The 17,091-nt window shown below is 56.8% G+C and overlaps 1 protein-coding gene across 1 annotated transcript in view; it reads left to right on the forward strand.

Moving 5' to 3' along the window:
- The window catches only part of GATB (glutamyl-tRNA amidotransferase subunit B), a 62,493-nt gene that overhangs the window by 39,456 nt on the left and 5,946 nt on the right, over positions 1 to 17,091 (forward strand). The window contains exons 7-9 of the mRNA XM_055144853.1: positions 987 to 1,071; positions 2,459 to 2,503; positions 4,708 to 4,897. Of these exons, the coding sequence (XP_055000828.1) occupies positions 987 to 1,071; positions 2,459 to 2,503; positions 4,708 to 4,897 (320 nt within the window). The remainder of the gene's footprint in view (positions 1 to 986; positions 1,072 to 2,458; positions 2,504 to 4,707; positions 4,898 to 17,091) is intronic.

The following is a 17,091-nucleotide window of genomic DNA, read 5'->3' on the forward strand; positions in this document are numbered from 1 at the left end:
AAGGTAGAATCCCAGGACCCTGTTCTGCCGTGACCCGACTCAGACTGGCCACGCCCACGTCTCCCCCCATCTCTCCCCTGCATTGGGCCCTCCTGCATTTGGTCCACAGCAGCCAGAGCCTTGGATCAAAAGCCAAGAGGACCGAAAACTGATTGTTCAGGGGCCGGCGGGGACCCTTCTTGTTTGCTCAGATAAGGGTTTGTGTCTGGGCACACGCTGGTGGGCTGGGGAGTTTGAGGGACGCTAGTGCTGTTTTCAGGGGAAGCTTAGCAGTGGTAGTGCCCTTCGGATGGTTACCTCTGACCCGCCTTTCGGCCGTTGCATGGGGAGGAGGCAGGGCTCTTAGGGCCACAGACCCCTTGGGGTGTAGAATGGAAATTCTAGACTGTCACTTGAAAAATGTACAAATGCCCATATGCATATTTTACTGATAATATCGGAGACCTGTTGCCCCAGTCAGAGATCCCAGTGAGAGCTCTGGGAAGGCAGCGAGCCCAGGAGTCGGCTGGCTTAGTGCTCTCGCCAGCATACAGTCTCCTCCGGGTCACCTAATCTCCCGCCCCTGAGCATTCCCCAAAAAGGAGAAAAGAGGGACCAGTACAGTGGGCAGGGCACTCACCCTGCACGCGCCAACCCAGGTTCAACTCCCGCACTGCAGATGATCCCCCAAGCCTGCCAGAGCGATGTCTGAGCTGAGAACCAGGAGTAAGCCCTGTGCTCCGCCAGGTGTGGGCCCCACCCCCTCCCACACACACCAAAAATAAGTCCAAAAGGAGGGCTCAGAATTTTCCAAACAGCCCTTTTCCAACTCCGTATTCTGGGATGGCAGCTCGAGGGAAGGGGAGCACGTGAGGGAAGAAGTGTCAGAAATCCCTCCCCTCTTGATTATTTTTTTTTGACTTCAAGATCGAAGAAGAGTTCTAATTATTACTTGCCTGGATGAAAGGAATCAAAATATGACACCAAATTACTGTGTTTTATTTTAGACTATGAAATCCAAAGGCAAATCAGTGAACTTGAGAATGGAGGTGAAGTTGTGAATGAGACTCGCTCCTTTGATTACAGGCTGGGGTGAGTATGGACGAAGGGGCCCTGGCATCTGGTGCCCTTTCATGCGACTGCCAGGGAGGGCCTTAGCCTCTGCTCTCGTTACCTTCTTGGTGAATTGGGGAGCTCGCCCCCCGCCCCCCACCCTGGATAATATATCCTGTGCACGCAGAGAAGCCTGACCCGACCCAGACCAGACCAGGGTCTACCCCTGAGCTCCAGACCCTGCCTGGCTCCCAGCAGTCCCACCTGGCCACCCAAATGTTTGCTTGTATTCTGTAGCCTTATAGCACTGTTGTCCCGTTGTTCATCAATTTGCTGGAGCGGGCACCAGTAACGTCTCCATTGTGAGACTTGTTCTTATTGTTTCTGGCATATCGAATACCCCACGGGCAGCTTGCCAGGCTCTGCTGTGCGGGCGGTATACTCTCGGTAGCTTGCCGGGCTCTCCAAGAGGGACAGAGGAATTGAACCCAGGTTGGCCTCGGGCAAGGTAAACACCCTGCCCGCTGTGCTATTCTTTAGACTTGAGCTCTGCCAACTCAGCCCAGGGGCAGAAGCAGCCGCCTGTGGAGGGGCTTTGGTTGTTGGTGCCGTGATCATTTCCCCACTCAGTTCCTGGCTTTGGATTTTGAGGATTTTATATCTGTCAGCAGAAAAGTGCTCAAAAGCCTCATCTCAGCAGGTCAAACTGGAGCTGTCAAAACAATTTTTTTAAACAACATCATACTAAATATTTTTCTTTCTTTATTACTATTTTCCAGGGGCTGCAGAGAGAGTACTGGGGCTAAAGTGCTTGCCTTCCATGTGGCCTATCTGGTTCAAATCCCTGGCCCCACTTAGGGTGCCTTGAGCACTGCCGGGGTCACCCCTGAGCACAGAGCCAGGAACAGACCCTGAGTACCACTGAGTGTGACCCAACATTTTAAAAAATCATTTTGTAAAATTAATTTTTTTTTACAAACATTGAGCGGGCACCAGTAACATCTCCATTGTGAGACTTGTTACTGGTTTTGGCATATTGAATACGTTACTGGTGCCTGTTCGAGCAAATCGATGAACAACGGGAAGGCAGTGCTACAGTGCTACAAACATTGCTTTAGTATTTGTATTTTCTTATAGGATCACACCCAGCATGCTCAGGGGTTACTCCTGGCTCTGTGCTCAGCCATCACCTCTGGCTTCAGGGACCGTATTGGATGCTAGGGATCAAACTCAGATCAGCCACATGCAAGGCAAACAGCCTCCCCACAGTGCTATCTCTCCGGCCCTAATATTTCTTAAACGTGTCCTTAGAAGAGCTTGGATTTGCCCGCGCCCCTTCCTGGCAGCCGTCACCCACTGTCTGCCGGTGCCAGGCCCTGGCCGGTGCCACATGCACCACTGGTGACGTTCCTGTCCATTCTTCCAGGTGCACCGTGTCGATGCGAGACAAGGAAGGCAAACAGGACTACAGGTGGGTACCTGCTGCCCTCGGGGGTCCGCACTCAACCCTCCTGCATGTCAGCATGGTGGTGCTGGTGGCTTTCGGGACTTGCATGTCATGTGATGTAAACCTCGAGCCCCGTCTTTGACCATGGAGAAAAGCCCTTTTCCTGATTTGCTGGTGTCCAGGTGCCTCGGTGACTGACTTCGCTCTCCCTCTGCGCATGCGTGGCTGTGCCTGGGATACTGGGGAGGGCGGCCGGGGTGCGAGCCTGGCTGGTCCGATCCTTCCGTTCAGTAGTCGACACAGTAGCAGCAGGGAAGGGAATGGGGAAAATATGTCATTGGGGGCGTGTCCCCCAAGACCTCAGCAGGTGGAGGTTACCTGACAGACAAGAAGAGACGTGGAGGGCTGAGGAGTCAGTGCAGGGGGCAGTGCATGCCCGGCTTGTGGCCCCCAGGTCCCTCCCATCGCACCTGGCTTGCTGGGTAAACCCCAGCAGCACCTCCTCCAGCCCCAGTGCTGAGCTGCTGGCCTGGGCAGCTGGGCATCACAGGGAGGGGCCCGGCCTCCTGCCACCACCGGGAGTCCCTCCCCCGGGTTCCCATCCCCCACGCACACGAGGGCCGGGGCACGGCACTCAGTGTCTGGGTCTCAGGCTTCTCTCTTCGGCACCACTGAGTAGAGAGATAAGATGTTTGCTCGCGGGGAAGAACAGGCTTCCTCTGCGTCACACCTCCTCTTCCCCACGATGGTAGCCGGGTACAGAGACGCAGGACTCTTCAGCTCCTTCCCTTGGGGAGGCGCCGGGTGGGGTCGAAGCAGCATGTAAACCCCCGTGTGCCTCTTCCCGCAAACTCGGCTCCTGCGTCTCAGAGTCAGATGGTTTTCACGGCTGGTCCTTTGCACGGCGACCTTCCAGGCCCCCTGGGCTCTGTGCTGCTCAGCGCTGCTCACTGCCGCTGAGGCGGTTTCCTTGCCGAGCCTGGAGTGCGGCTTTGAGCTCAGTCGGGGCCGCCGTGGGGTTTAGGAAGCCGAGGTGACGGGGTCCCGGCACCTTTAAGCTCTCCCCAGTGACCCCCATGGGTTCTGCGTCTCCCTGTGCCTCATCCAGAGGGCGACAGAAGGCGAAGCTCGGACTACCCAGATCCAAGCAGGGGCAGCTGCTGCTCTTTCTGCAGTGTTTCTCAGAGCTGTCTTATTTTATTCCTGAATCACCGTGAGATACAGAGCTACAAAGCTGGAGCTCACGGTCAGGTCTCAGTCACACAATGTTCCGCCAGTGCACATTTCCCACCCCCATTGTCCCCAGTTTCCCTCCTGCCACACTGTCCCCCGGGCCCCCCTCCCTCTAGCCTGTCTCTATGGCAGCCTCTGTCCTTCTCTCTCTTGGAGCAATTTTAGACGCACAGCAGAATAGAGTTCCTATAAGCTCCTCCCCGGACTCCCGTCTCCCAGCCTGTGTCTTGTCTTGTGAGGTGCGTCCAGGCGCCCTGTGGGTGCCTCCGGAGCCCCAGCTCACCCTCTGTGCCGTGCATCATGTGGGCGTCAGTGGACGCGGCCTCCCCGTGAGCCCCGCAGAGCAGCCTCCCTCCCGAGGGCCCTCACTCCACCCTCCCCTCCGAGTGCCACTTAGCACATAGGCAAACTCCATCATCTCTTCGACCCCTCCAGGAGTTTTTCTCCTATGACTTTTCATCTATTCCAGGGTTGCTTCCCCAAAAATAGCAATTTAAAAAAAAATGGAAAAGTCATCTTTCGCCCTAATGAGTAAGTTGTTCTCATTTTGTTCCCGGTCTCTCTGTCTGACGGAAGCTTCGTGCACGTTTCCGCCGCCCCGTTTCCCTCTCCTGTACACACACACCTGGCGCGGGCCTGCAGCCTGCTCCTGGCCAGCCTCGTCCCTGAGCAGCAGGGAATGTGGAACTTATGGGACATTAAAAACAAACCGTTTGCAGGGAGGCGCTAGAAGGATAGCACAGCGGGTGGGGCGCTTGCCTTGCACGCGGCTGACCTGGGTTCAATCCCTCGCACCCCACACGGTCCCTCAACCCACCAGAAGTGAGTCCTGAGCGCTGAGCCTGGAGTGGGCTTTGAGCTCCGCCGGGTGGGACCCTAAAAGCCACAGCCAGACAAGTCGCCTGGGCTGGCCCGGCCGCCTTCCTGCTCACGCGAGCTCCCCTTCCTCCATATACCGCTCCCGGTTTTCAGGCCCCTCTGCGCTCTCTGCCCAGGTTCATGCCCGAGCCCAACCTGCCGCCCCTGGTGCTCTATGACTCCGCGTCCCTGCCTGCCGGCGCCGACCCCCAGCAAGTCGTCAACATCGACCAGATCCGCCAGCAGCTGCCCGAGCTGCCCAGGGTGACCCGAGAGAAGCTGGTGCAGCGGTACGGGATGCTGCCACGGCACAGCGCCGCCCTTCTGGTAGGTGTCCACGGGGGCGGGGGTGGAGGGGGGGTCAGTGCCCTTGGTGGTGGCCTGGGGGCTCCGAGCGGGCAGACACAAGGGAACAGGGGCCTTGGCAGGCCTCCCTTTCTGGCAGCCACGCCTCATCCAGCCAGAAGGTGAAACGGCAGCGCAGGGGGATGCTTCGGCCGGTACAGAGATGGTCAGCTGCTCCCTGCAGTCAAGACTCGGTGGGCGGGGGGGGGGGCGGGGCGGAGAGGTGGGGGGGAGCTCGGATGCATCCCCATGTGTCAGCTAGACACGAGGATGTCAGTGTAGGGGGTCTGAGGTGTCCCATGGGGCTAAGCTGTGATGGACTCGGGCAGGAAACTGGCCGGCGGGTGATTTGAGCAGCGGTGGAGGCAAGTCGGATTCCATGCCCGTCGCCAGGAGTCTGAGCAGAGGCGCATGTCCTTGCAGGCAGGGGGGGCTGGGTGGGTCTGCCCGATGCCGTGGAGTGCTGTGCGAGACTGTGCACAGACAGCCTGGTGGGTCCCTCTGTCTCGGCCACACTGAAGGGATGTGGCTTCGGAGGTCAGAGGTCACGGCATCCCATGCAGCCGCCTCCACATGGCCAGAGGAGGTGGGCTGTTTGCGGCTGTGTCTTTCGGGGTCCAGGTGTGGCCCGCACTTTGGGACAGCAGAATCTGTGGGAACTCAGGGCTCTGGCGGTTAACTGGTCAGCGGTCAGTATGCCGGGATGTTAGAAAGGCAGACAGGCCTTCCCCAGGAGTTCCTGTGTGCTACAGGGGCCCCGGCGGTCCCCAGACAAGGCGGGCAGGTGAGTGTTTGATGCACGGCTGACACTGCTCTCCACTGTCCATCAGTTAGCGCCTGTGAGAGGTGAAAGCCCGCGTGAAAGGCTCCTTTCCTGCCAGTAATCCGGGGCCTTGTGTCCCGCCGTAGCTGAGCCCTGCCTCCCCCGGGCCCCAGCGGCCGCAGCATTTTGTTCCTGATTATTGCCTGTGCTGGTCGGTGCCTTGAAGCCAGGGCGCTTCCTTCAGCCTTGCTCGCCCTGTTACTCCGCCGAGTCCTCAGCGGGGCCTCGCGCCGGGCTCCGTGTCGCCCACGGAGCACCTGGGAACCTGGGGCCTCACGGGCCAGGGGGCTTTCCTGCGTAGGATTCACAAAACTGAGTTTCACTCTGACGAAGCTGCCCCGCCACTCTGCTCCCTTTAGTTTCCCGCCCTCTTGGAATGAGCCCTGGGCGCAGTGCTCGGTGCTGGGTCCCGGCCCACATCTGCCACATTGCACATTGGACAGACAGACACTCAGGCTGGCTGCCTAGAGACGGCGGCCAGGGCCGGGAGAGAGAGCAGGTGCTGACTGCTGGCCCCCACAGTACCACAGCTGGACAGAAACTGGCCCGTGGAGCAGCAGTGATGCGGCCCGCTTGCATGACCGGCCCTGTGCTCCCGGCTGTGGTGTCAGGGAGGGGCCCGGGACGGGTAGGGGTGCAGCTGTTTTATGTGTCAGCCTTCGTGGGCGGGAAACAGAAAAGCACTCGAGCCTCTCGGGAGGCTGAACTGTGTTCCGAGAGCAGAGCATCAGGCCAACGTGCAAGCAGGAGAGGTTGGGGGCGTGGTGCACCCTTCCCCGGAGCACTGTGTGCCCTCTTCCTGAGCATCCTGGCTTCCACACCTGCCCCTCATAGTGCTGCACTCTGGGGGTTGCCGGGAGGCACCACTGGGCGAATCCAGGCTCCCAGGCCCTCGGAAAGGGAAGCCATTTCCTTGATGCAGTTCAGCACTTTTATTAGCGTCTCCTGTGCATTTGGTACTGATACAGGGACAAGTACCAAAAACAAATTATGTTCTCTTTGTGTTACAAGAGTTTGTTTGCACCCCCCACCACACTTACATGCACACACACATGCATGACACTATACCCAGCCTCCCTAGCGGACTGCACCGATTCGGGTGTAGTATAAGATGAGAGCTCAGAGGGTGGTGGAGGCAGTGATAATCGAATCTCAGCAGAGAGGGGAAATTTCAGAAAGGAAAATATTTGGGCCAGAGAGATGGTATGGCCAGGGGTAGGGCATGTGCCTTGCACGCAGCCGACCTGGGTTTGATTTTCCAACACCCCATACGGTTCCCCAGACTCTGCCAGGAGTGATTCCTGAGCACAGAGCCAGGAGTAAGTCCTGAGCACAGCCAGATGTACACCCATCCCTACTTTAAAAAAAAAAAAAAGGAAGGAAATTATTTTGAAGGCATTTTATCAGAGGACTTATTTTGTGGGAGCCCTTTAGAATATGCTTAGTTTCATAGCTTCCAGATAATGTACTAGGTGATTAGGTTTTTTTTTTTTTCTTCAAGGACTAGTGCTTGAGATTTCCAATATGCGTGAGGCGAGGAATGGAGAGAGAACAGTTCAGACAAATTGTTTTCCTGAAATTAGGCGTCCGGAGCTCTTGATGACTTTGTAATCATTGGAAGCCGAGTTGCTCATAACACACTCTAAAATGATATGCTCGTGTTTTTCCCTGCCTTCATCAGAAACACAACAGATTGCTGAGAAGGGCAGATGCACAGATCTAATGAACCATCTTTCAATTTAAAGAGTGCCCAGGAGTGTTCATTAAATCAATAGCTGCAGTGGAGGTGCGCTTCCGGGCCCCCGCTCCGGGCCCTGGGCCTGTGGACGGCTTATTAAATTAAGCATTAAGCCCAGGCCCGCCCCCCCACATCCGCACCTTGCCCACAGATAATAAAAACTTTGGGATTTGTCTCGAGCCTTTCATTTATCTTGTCGTTTTACTGTGCACTAAGCACTGCATTATGCTCTGCTCATTTGTCCCTGATATTTATGGAACTCGGGTCGGCTGCCTCGGCGCCCACTGTCGGCCACGTAGTGGGCACTGAGAAAGTTGGCCCAGTGTCTGGCTGGCTGGAGGATTGGGGCCTGGGAAGGAGGAGGTGGGGGGCTGGGGGAGAGACCATGAAAACAAGCCTATTTCCAGCCTCAACCCCCTACCCTCTCCCCACCCCCTGCCTCCCCACCAGCTGATGGGGGGGGTGAGGGGGTACCCTGGCACTCGGCGCCAGAGAACCCACATTGCTGGCCCAGCAACCCACAGCCGGTGGCTGCATGCACGGCCCCTGGTCTCTAACTCTGGCCTCCACGCCCCTTAGGGCCAGATGAAATGGAAGTAAGTCAAGTCTATGTTCAGATTCTCTCACCAGCTCTCCCGAACAGCCTTTCTCCCGATCAGGGTCTCACCCACCCACAGCTTCCACTTCCTTAACGATCCCACTGCCTGGATTGCGCTCTCTCTCTCTCTCTCTCTCTCTCTCTCTCCCTCCCTCCCTCTCCCTCTCTCCCTCCCTCCCTCCCTCCCTCCCTCTCTCTTCCTCCCTCCCTCCCTCCCTCCCTCTCTCTCCCGCCCTCCCTCCCTTCCTCTCTCTCCCTTCCTCCCTCCCTCCCTCTCTCTCCCTCCCTCTCTCTCTTCCTCCCTCTCTCTCTCTCCCTCCCTCTCTCCCTCTCTCTCCCTCCCTCCCTTTCTCTCCCTCCCTCCCTCTCTCTCCCTCCCTCTCTCTCTTCCTCCCTCTCTCTCTCTCCCTCCCTCTCTCCCTCTCTCTCCCTCCCTCCCTTCCTCCCTCCCTCCCTCTCTCTCTCTCTCTTTGTTTTTTGTTTTGTTTTGGAGCCACGCCCACAGTGCTCAGGGATCACTCCTGGCAGTGCTCGGGGGACCATTTGGGTTGCTGGGGGATCAAACCTGGCTCGGCTGCATGCAAGGCAGTGGCCCTACCTGCTGTGCTATCCTCCCCAGCCCCTTCTTATTTTCCTGCCCTGAGCAGGGCAGGTCTGGGATTCTGAGTGCCGAGAGGACCCAGTCACAGAGCACCCCCCTTGGTGTCTGGCTGTGTCCAGAGCCATGATTAGAGAGACTGACGCCCCGTGCCTCTGTGCTTTCCCCAGCAGATAACTCCAGGGCGTGCTCAGGGGAGGCTGTGTTGGGGGGAGGGGGCCCCGTCTCTCCTCGTCTCCGCCTTCCCTGATGGAGTGGAAGTCAGTGACTTGCTTTCTCCTTCTACACTTCTCAGGCCACTTTATATTTGCCCTCTCGCCCCATGGCCGTGGCCAGTGCTGAGGTTCTCCCCATTTTGCAGGTGAGGAAGCAAAACCTCTGAGGTTGGTCTGAGGTGTTCAGTGACCTCAGGGCCTGGGGGCGGGGGGTGGGGGTCGGTGCAGACTGACTCCAGGGTCCCTGCTCGTTGCCGGCCAGCATCATTTATAGGGATGGAATTTTCCGTGCCTTGCTGCTATTAATGTTTCCTGCCATCCCACTGGTGCCTCGTGACGCAGCAGCCGTGGAACCTGGTTCGTTGAAAACTTTCCACCACCCCTCTCGGTTCCCAGGCTGCCAGGCCGCCCTATAAATAAACATCGTCCAGCCTGCTCGGTTGGGTGGAAATCAGGCAACTCGAAGGCAGAGCAGAAACCAGGACTGTCTCTTCCGAGCAGCGCGTGTCAGTCAGAGACCAAAGCTGTCAGCTCTCCTCCGCAGCTGTCTCTCCTGCTCCCCCGTACACGCTCTGCCACGCAGCCCCGGCTCCCGAGTGACTCAGCACCAGGGGGCTCCACTCGGGAGGGGGGTGGCGAGTGCAGGGACCAGGGGTTCTGTTGGGTGACTCTGGTCTCCCTGGGCCGGGCTCCAAGGCAGCTGGCCCTGTGGAGTCCTGGGGGAGAAAGAGCTAAGGGTGAAGACCCTGTGAACAAGGAGACCCCCAGATTCCAGACCTGCTTCTGATGGTTCAAGTTAGGAGTGCTGAGGCAGATGGCATGTGTGTGTGGGGGGGGGTTTGCTACTCCCTTCCCATGGGTGGGGGGGCGGCTAAGCCCCTGACTCCAGAGACAGTAGACACGGCAGCATCCGCTCTGAAGCCAAAATAGACCCCCGCGAGAGGACCCTCTGCTAGGGAGGGCCGCACGGTGGCGCCCAGCTGGAACCGCAGCCAGGCCCCAGGGAAGGATGAGCGTGTGACTGTGACCCCCGCTGAGCACCTGGCCGGCCATGGTGGGTGACCCTTGGATATGGGGATATGCAGGAAGGCCTCATGCTCCCTGACGGATTAGCCCCCGCCGGGTTCCAGCATGTTGGACAGGGCTCAGTGCCTCCGGGGGACGTGGGAAGGCCTCGGCCGTGGCGGGCGGGCAGCTCCCTGCGTTGCTTCCCGGGGTTCCATGCTTGCCCTCCGCATGAATTGCCAATACAATAATTTCCCCGTGATGAATATCCGCGTAGGCCACCGGTAGAGCTACTTTACAGCTAATAGTTTGAAAGGGCAGCTGAAACGGAATTGACTGTTTTCTCGACTACCCGGACGCGCCGAGGAGCCAAGTACTCGACTTCTAACTACCGCTGAAGGAAAATCCATTCGCTCAACACCGGCGCGCGCCATATTTCAGCCCCGTGCAATTTTCAAAATTGATTTTATTCCTTATTTTATCAAATTGCACCCGGAGCTTGCCGGCTGAAAGGGGTTCCCCGGGCAGTACATGGTGGTGTGGGGGAACCGCCACTATTTTGTTCTTGGTAAAGATGAAGAACAAGATGCATCTTCTGCCCCTGCCCCTGCCCCTGCCACGCCAGCAGCATGTGTGTGTCAAAGGAAGGGGCAGGTGCTCTGAGGGAAGCATCTCTGGACATGGGGCCTGCCTGGGGCCGTGTTGCCAAGTGAGGAGGAGCAGGAGATGCTGAGTGCCCAGCGCAGGACCCAGGGCTTGTCCCTAATCTGCCCCCAAGCCAGACTTCCTGTTAGTGGACTGATTTCCTTTGGGGGGCAATTAAAATCCACTTCCTTGGGTTCCAAGCCGCTTTGGGAGGTGAGGCGCAAACCCTGCATTTTGGTGGCTGTGGAGAAGCTCCCGCCCAAGAGTGCTAAGTAAGGCAGGTTCCCTGGGCACCCGCCCAGTGGGCGGCAGAGGACGGGGTGCAGGGAAACGCCATCCGTCCTCTCAGCCATTTCCCACAGCACACGGGGGCTGGCCCCTTCCCTACGCAGCGCGTCGCCTGTCTGCTGTCAATGTCTATTACCTGAATTATTTGAATTTTGATTATCCCAGGGAAGCTCTTATTCCCAAATTGGTTTCTCCCCATGTCTCTTCTTGACTTAACACAGCTCAAAGATTATAAACTCCTTCTCACTTTCGTCTGAGCCGGCTGAAAGGGAGACTGTTCCCCGACTTGAACCGGTACCCTGAAGTGAACCGCAGGCATGACGCCCCACCGGCTCGGCTGGGAGCATGTCACAGAAGAGCTGTGGGAACCAGGGTTTTGCCCACATGCTAGGACCTCCTCCGTCCTGCTCGGAATATGACCCTGAACAGGTGGATGTGGGGGCCCCAAATAAGACCACAGGCCTCAGCGGGGGGTGTTTCTGGTTCCAGGCTAGAAGTCTCGTCTCCCTGCTCGAGGCCGTGAGGGCGCAAGATTCCACCTCCCTTCGGGCATCCTCGAGTAGAGAGTGAGCCGGCCTCTGATTCCCTTCTGATTTCCCCACTGAGGTCTCTCAGAGACTCCCCTGGGGTGCAGGCAGTGGCTGAGTCGCCTCTTCTGCCCTGCCTGTTGCCCCACCTGTTGCCTGAGATTCTGTGAAGAGCAGAGGGGATCGCCCCTCCTCAGAGCTGCCCGCAGGCGCCAGCCCTTGGCTCCTCTGCTCCTCCTCTCCCTCCCTGCCGCCCTGCTCCTTACCCCGTGTCCTTTGTTCTCCCTGCACCAGCCTTAGGTCCGGTCCCGCAGAGCTCTTGGGTCTGTGTCAGCCATCTCGCCTTCCGCATTGGACTTCACAGAAGTGACAGGAACCAGGAAGGTCACCAGAGCCACCGTCTATTTGCATGCTGGTGCCCCTTACCTTGTCCCTAGAAATGCTTGGGTGGGGCCACCCCCAACCCGAGGCTTCTGCAGAGACTCTTGGTGCCAGGGGCAGCCTCGCTTGTAAAGCAGCAGCATCTGCATCTGCAGGGCCTTGGTCAGTCCCTGCAAGACCCCTCCCCCCCAGCCTCAGGATCAGAATTCATGACACCAAATCCCACACTCCAGGAGCGCTCTGGGCCTCGTCCGCAGGGTCAGCAGACAGGATGTGGTCATGCGAAGGTCTCTGAGGGGTTGGGACAGTGCAGAAGAAGAGGGTCAGTCACCCTCCCATCCCGGGGACCCCTGCAGGAACCCTGTGTGGCCAGCCAGGGCAGCGGGAGTCAGGCCTGTGGCAGGCAGAGCTGAGGTATTTGCTGGCTAAGGCACCATGTGAACTTGCCATTTTCTCCTAATTTCTAAGCTAATTGCCGAGGGCCTCTTGCCACATTTTTAATATGTTAAGAACTTTGAACAGCTGGCAGCTAGCAAATAAAATAATGGGAAATGTTGAGGGCATGCATTTTTTTTTCAATTTTTAAAAATTTTATTGGAAAACACCATGATTTACCATACTGGCCCCGATAGGGATTCTCGCATGCAAGATTCCAGCCCACACCCCGCCGGGGAGTGCCCGCTTCCCTTCACCGTTGTCTTTGTCTGAGTGGGATGTGCATTTGGGGGATGAGTTGCCTCACACCATGCCTGGCCCCCAGCGGGTGTGAACTTTCCATGTTCAGGAAGGTGGGGACAGACGGGATGTCTCCAGAGGCAGCACGACACAGGAGTGCAAAAGGGGAGGGCACTGATTCCAGGTTGAGCCCTGCTCTGACTCAGTCTATCTTGATGATAAGCGAGATTGTGCCTCAGTGTCCTCAGCTGGTGCTAGAACCAGTCCCTGGGGTCATTCTTGGAATTAGGTGGATTCTTGTAGATGCAGTACTGCGGTCATTGCCAGGGGCCTCTCTTTGTTTCTGTCAAAAGGTGCCATCTCCCATCCAAAAACAGGGTGAGGAGATGAACAAAGTGTTTGTCAGGACGGGGGAAATGCAGATTAAAACACCAGTGAGAATGATGCGTGTCAGAAAGTCGTGAAATGGCCAGTGTTGGTGGGATGTGCCAAGAAAGGAACCCTCATCCACTGGGAATATTGCCTGGATCCGCCTCTAGGGAAAGCATTAGAGATCTATCCAAAAAATACATCCATTACCAAGTACAATAGCCAAGATAAGGAAATGACTCAAGTATCCAACTACAGATGAATGGGTATAGAATACCACAATAGAATACTCCGTAGCTCTAAGAAAGGACAAATCATGTCATTTTCCTTGACATGGATGGAACTGCAGGATATCATAGTGAAATTAGACAGAAGAAAAGGGACAGATGTGGAATGATATTTTTCATATCTGGGTAGGGGCTGAAAGAGAGGGGCCTTAGGGGCGGGAAATGGGTACCAGGTGATGAGAGGGTGTTGGAATTATGTACACATGAAACCGTCATTACAGTACTCTAAATCAGAGTCCTCCAGTCAATAAAGATGGAAACATTTTTTAAAGCTTGACCATGGAAGCCAAAAATACGTGGGGGAAAAAAAATTTCTGTGCCACCTCCCCCAACCCTGGGGCTGGCAGCTGACCCCCCTCTCGCAGGTGCACTGAATCCTTTGAAGAGCCTTTTCCCGGGTCCAGGTTACTAATCTCGGGTCTCAGAGCTGCCGGCCACTCCCTCCCACATTCCCAGCTGTTCCTGGACTTGGGGCCCTTTTTCTGCCGTGCCTGCCGCTACCCACCCTCCTCCTTACCGCCGCCTTGTCACTAGTCCCCCAAGGCATGTGACTCAGAGCTGGCATGGAGGAGCCTCGCTCGTCCTGCTCCAGCCGGAGAGCCTCCCAGCGAGTGGTCAGCTCCCAAGGCAGCTGCCTCCGGGGCCCTGGGCCAGGGCAAGTTGGGGATCCTCCCCAGAGGAGGCCACGGAGGCAAGTGGACCCCTGCACCTGTGCTTTGCTTTACTCTGGTTTCAGTGGTGGCTTCCTAAGCGCCTGAGAGCAGCATTGGCCCGGGCTTAAATCAAACAGATATTTGGGGGAGTTAGGATAGAACGTGGCAAAGATGCTGCCGAGTGGAGCTGTGGACTGGGGCTGTGGGGAGATGGGAGCAGTGGTGAGTATCTTTCAATCACACGGAAGAATTTCAGCAGCGCCGAGCACAGCGCTGGGGAAGGGTGCTCGGGGAGCCCCCATGGCCTCGCTACACTCCCCTTCATAGGGTTTTCCTGTCGAGTTACTGGCCACCTCACCACGTGCAGCAGACACGCCAGAGTCTCGGCCCACGCTGCTCGGCATTTTCCCATCCCAAAGGAGAAGGAAAGTGACCTGCACGGGACCAAGGAGAGGCTCTTGAGAGATTGGAGACTTCACCCAGTGCAGACACAGGGACAGAGACGAATGAGGTGAAGAAGTAGGAGAACTTTATTATGGGGTGCGCCCCTGGCAGACAGACACCCGCCCTGAAGATGTGGGGCAGAGCCTCGTCCTGGGAGAGACTAAGCGGGAAAAGGGAACAGAGACCAGTGGGACCCGTGCTGTGGTTGGGGACCTGTAGGGGTCATGTGAGGAAGCATAGAACACAGCCTGGTGGCTTCCTGGCGCCAGATGGGCCCCACGTCCTGTCTTCTGCACTAGGGGGCACGGTGATCTTTGATCCTGGGAATGTCACCATTTCCTCAGCCAGCCGCCATTCGGTCCTGAGCAAACCTTACAGTCTGTTTTTCTCTTCTGAGCTAAAGAGCTGGCGTTAGGGGGCCGAGGGTTGGGTCCGAATTCGCCAGTCACACCTCGGCCGCATCCAGCCCCGCTCTCCACTGCGTACCCCATCCCACTGGCAGATGCCCACGGCCGCCTCCAACCCGGCTCTGAAACGGTGCATCGCTGAGAGAGGCTTCATCACGGGCCTGACACGCAAAGACAAACAGAAAGCTGACTGGCCGCCTCATCCATCCAATAAAAAAACCACCCAAGGGGAGAGCAAAGTGCTATTCATCTCGTCCCGGCAACTCCGCCAAGCCCGAGAGTTCAAGCACAATATTTCTGGGAGGATTTAGTGAACCTCTCCTTGGCGAGGCAGACGCTCCTGACAGCTCTCTCCTGCAGCAGCGGCGCCTGTCTGGGGAGGAACAAAGGGGATTCTGCTCCTCCGATCAGGCGGGGAGCGGGCTCTCGGCCTCCCCAGGAGGGGTGCGTGCCTTCAGGGAAGTTAGAACACTTTTCCGTAAGTTGAGCAGAACTCCCTCCCCGCCCTGCCGGGATTGAAATTCGCCTTTTTCTAGACTCAAGCTTTGGGTGGCCTTTGCCCCGGTTTAGCATGAGCAGAATAATAGCAGTGGCTTGAAAAAGAGATTCGGGACGTGATTATGGGATTATCCAGTAGGCTTGTCACTGGAGAATTTATCTGTTACAAAGGGCATGCAGGGTTGTTTTTTTTTATACATATATTATGAGGGAATTTCTCCTTTAGCAACCGTGTTGTGTCTGTGTATGCTCAGCATCTCTCCTTGTCCCTCGTCGCAGAGCCCTTTTGTTGGTATGTGTCGCTGCTTCCCGGTGTCTTATTCTTCCAGAAGGTTCTTTCTGGTTAATGAGTGATGTCTGGAAGGAGGCACAGGGGAGAGCCTTACCTGCAGTAGAAACTCTAAATCAGAAAAGAATTTCTAGGACAGCGTGGTCTGGTGTGAATTTCAGCGGGTAGAGGCAATCTGTGTGCTATCTCTTACTTGGAAGTTTCAGCCCCTCGGTGAATAGAACATGTTTTCTCTCTTACTGAAAAGCAAGAGATGAGCTTAGCTAAGCTGCTTGGTTCTGCCAGAGAGGCCTCAGCTGGGGTAAGGAGTGCGCCTCAGGTGTGTGAGGCGACAGTGCTGATGTGTGGAGGGGAATGTGGCGTGATCGGAGGGAGTCCCGTGGGATGCGGGGCTTCGAGGAGAAAGGAGCCTCATCCTCGCTTGGCGGGAATATTGTCTGGTTCTGCCTCTGTGGAAAACAATTGCAAAATTTTAAGAACTGGATTTCCAAGGTCGCAAGAGATAGCCCAGCTGTTGGTCAGGCAGTTGCCTTAGAGGTGGCTGACCCCAGTTCAGTCCCCGGAGCACCGGCACGAGTGACCCGTGAGCACTGCCAGGTGTGGTCCCCAGAATAAACAGCAGTGAAGAATTGAGCTTCGTTATGACCCAACAGTTCCACTTCTTGTTATCTACCCCAAAATCCTAGAAAACACAACTTTGAAAAGACGTTTGTACTCCCATATTCATTGTAGCACTATTCACAAATAGCCAATTTCTGGAAACAACCTAAGAACCCACGTGGGACCCACATCCCCCCCCAACAGGAACAGAGACGTGGGTAAGGAAACTGCTGCCTCTGTGCACAATGGAACGCTACTGTGCTGTAAGAGAAGATGAAATTATGTCATTTTGCTGTAGTATGGATGGAACTGCCCTGCTGAGAGGGACAGCATGAGCTCTTGCCGATGTGGGATCTCAGGATGCACAGTCGGGGAGCACCCATTAGCCAGTAGTGACAGCCCTTGAGAAGCCACCTCCAGAACGGGGCCTGCCGAGGGGGCAAGGTGGGCGGTGGGAGGGGACCTGGAGACCCTGGTGGAGGACGCTGACAGCACGTGTAGTGTCGGACACCGGGTGTCTGAGGTTCTGTTATAAACCATATTGTAAGTCATTGTGCTTACCTGAAAATTAGGGGGCATAGGGGGGAGGGGAGGAAAAATTGAGGGGGAAATGAAAGAAGGAGCATTTGTTTGTGACTCAGAAAGTACAGGTAGGGTTGGGAGGTGCTGAGTAGCTCGAGTGTGTTCGGTGGGGCGGGGTGGAGGGTGGGAGTGGGGATGTTGTGCCGCTTCTCCAGGTGCTCAGGGCAGAGCGGGCTGTGCCCAGCAAGGCCCCGGGCCCTGCTCCCTCCCTGGCCACCAGGCCTCAGAGGGGCCCGTGTCCCCCTGCACTTCCTCAGACAGCCATCTCTCTCACCTGCGGGGAGGTTTCCCAGGGGAGACCAAGCTCCGTGCTTCCCCACACTCCTCCCGGTGATGTGCTTCTCTTGTGCCCTCGGCGGGTGAAGCTGGGCTGGGAGGTCGGACAGTGCAGGGTGCAGGGCACAGGGAGCGGGACGCGGGGCTGACACTGCGAGGGCGAGTTCCAGGACACAGTCACCACTGTTCTCCGTGGAGTACCTCAGGGGGACACACTGCTGACCGAGGAGCAGGGGGACCTGTGAGCCAGTGTCTCTGAGGGCATGCCCTCAAAATGT

The sequence above is a fragment of the Sorex araneus genome, chromosome 7 (genome assembly GCF_027595985.1).
Source record: "Sorex araneus isolate mSorAra2 chromosome 7, mSorAra2.pri, whole genome shotgun sequence".
Taxonomy (NCBI): domain Eukaryota; kingdom Metazoa; phylum Chordata; class Mammalia; order Eulipotyphla; family Soricidae; genus Sorex; species Sorex araneus.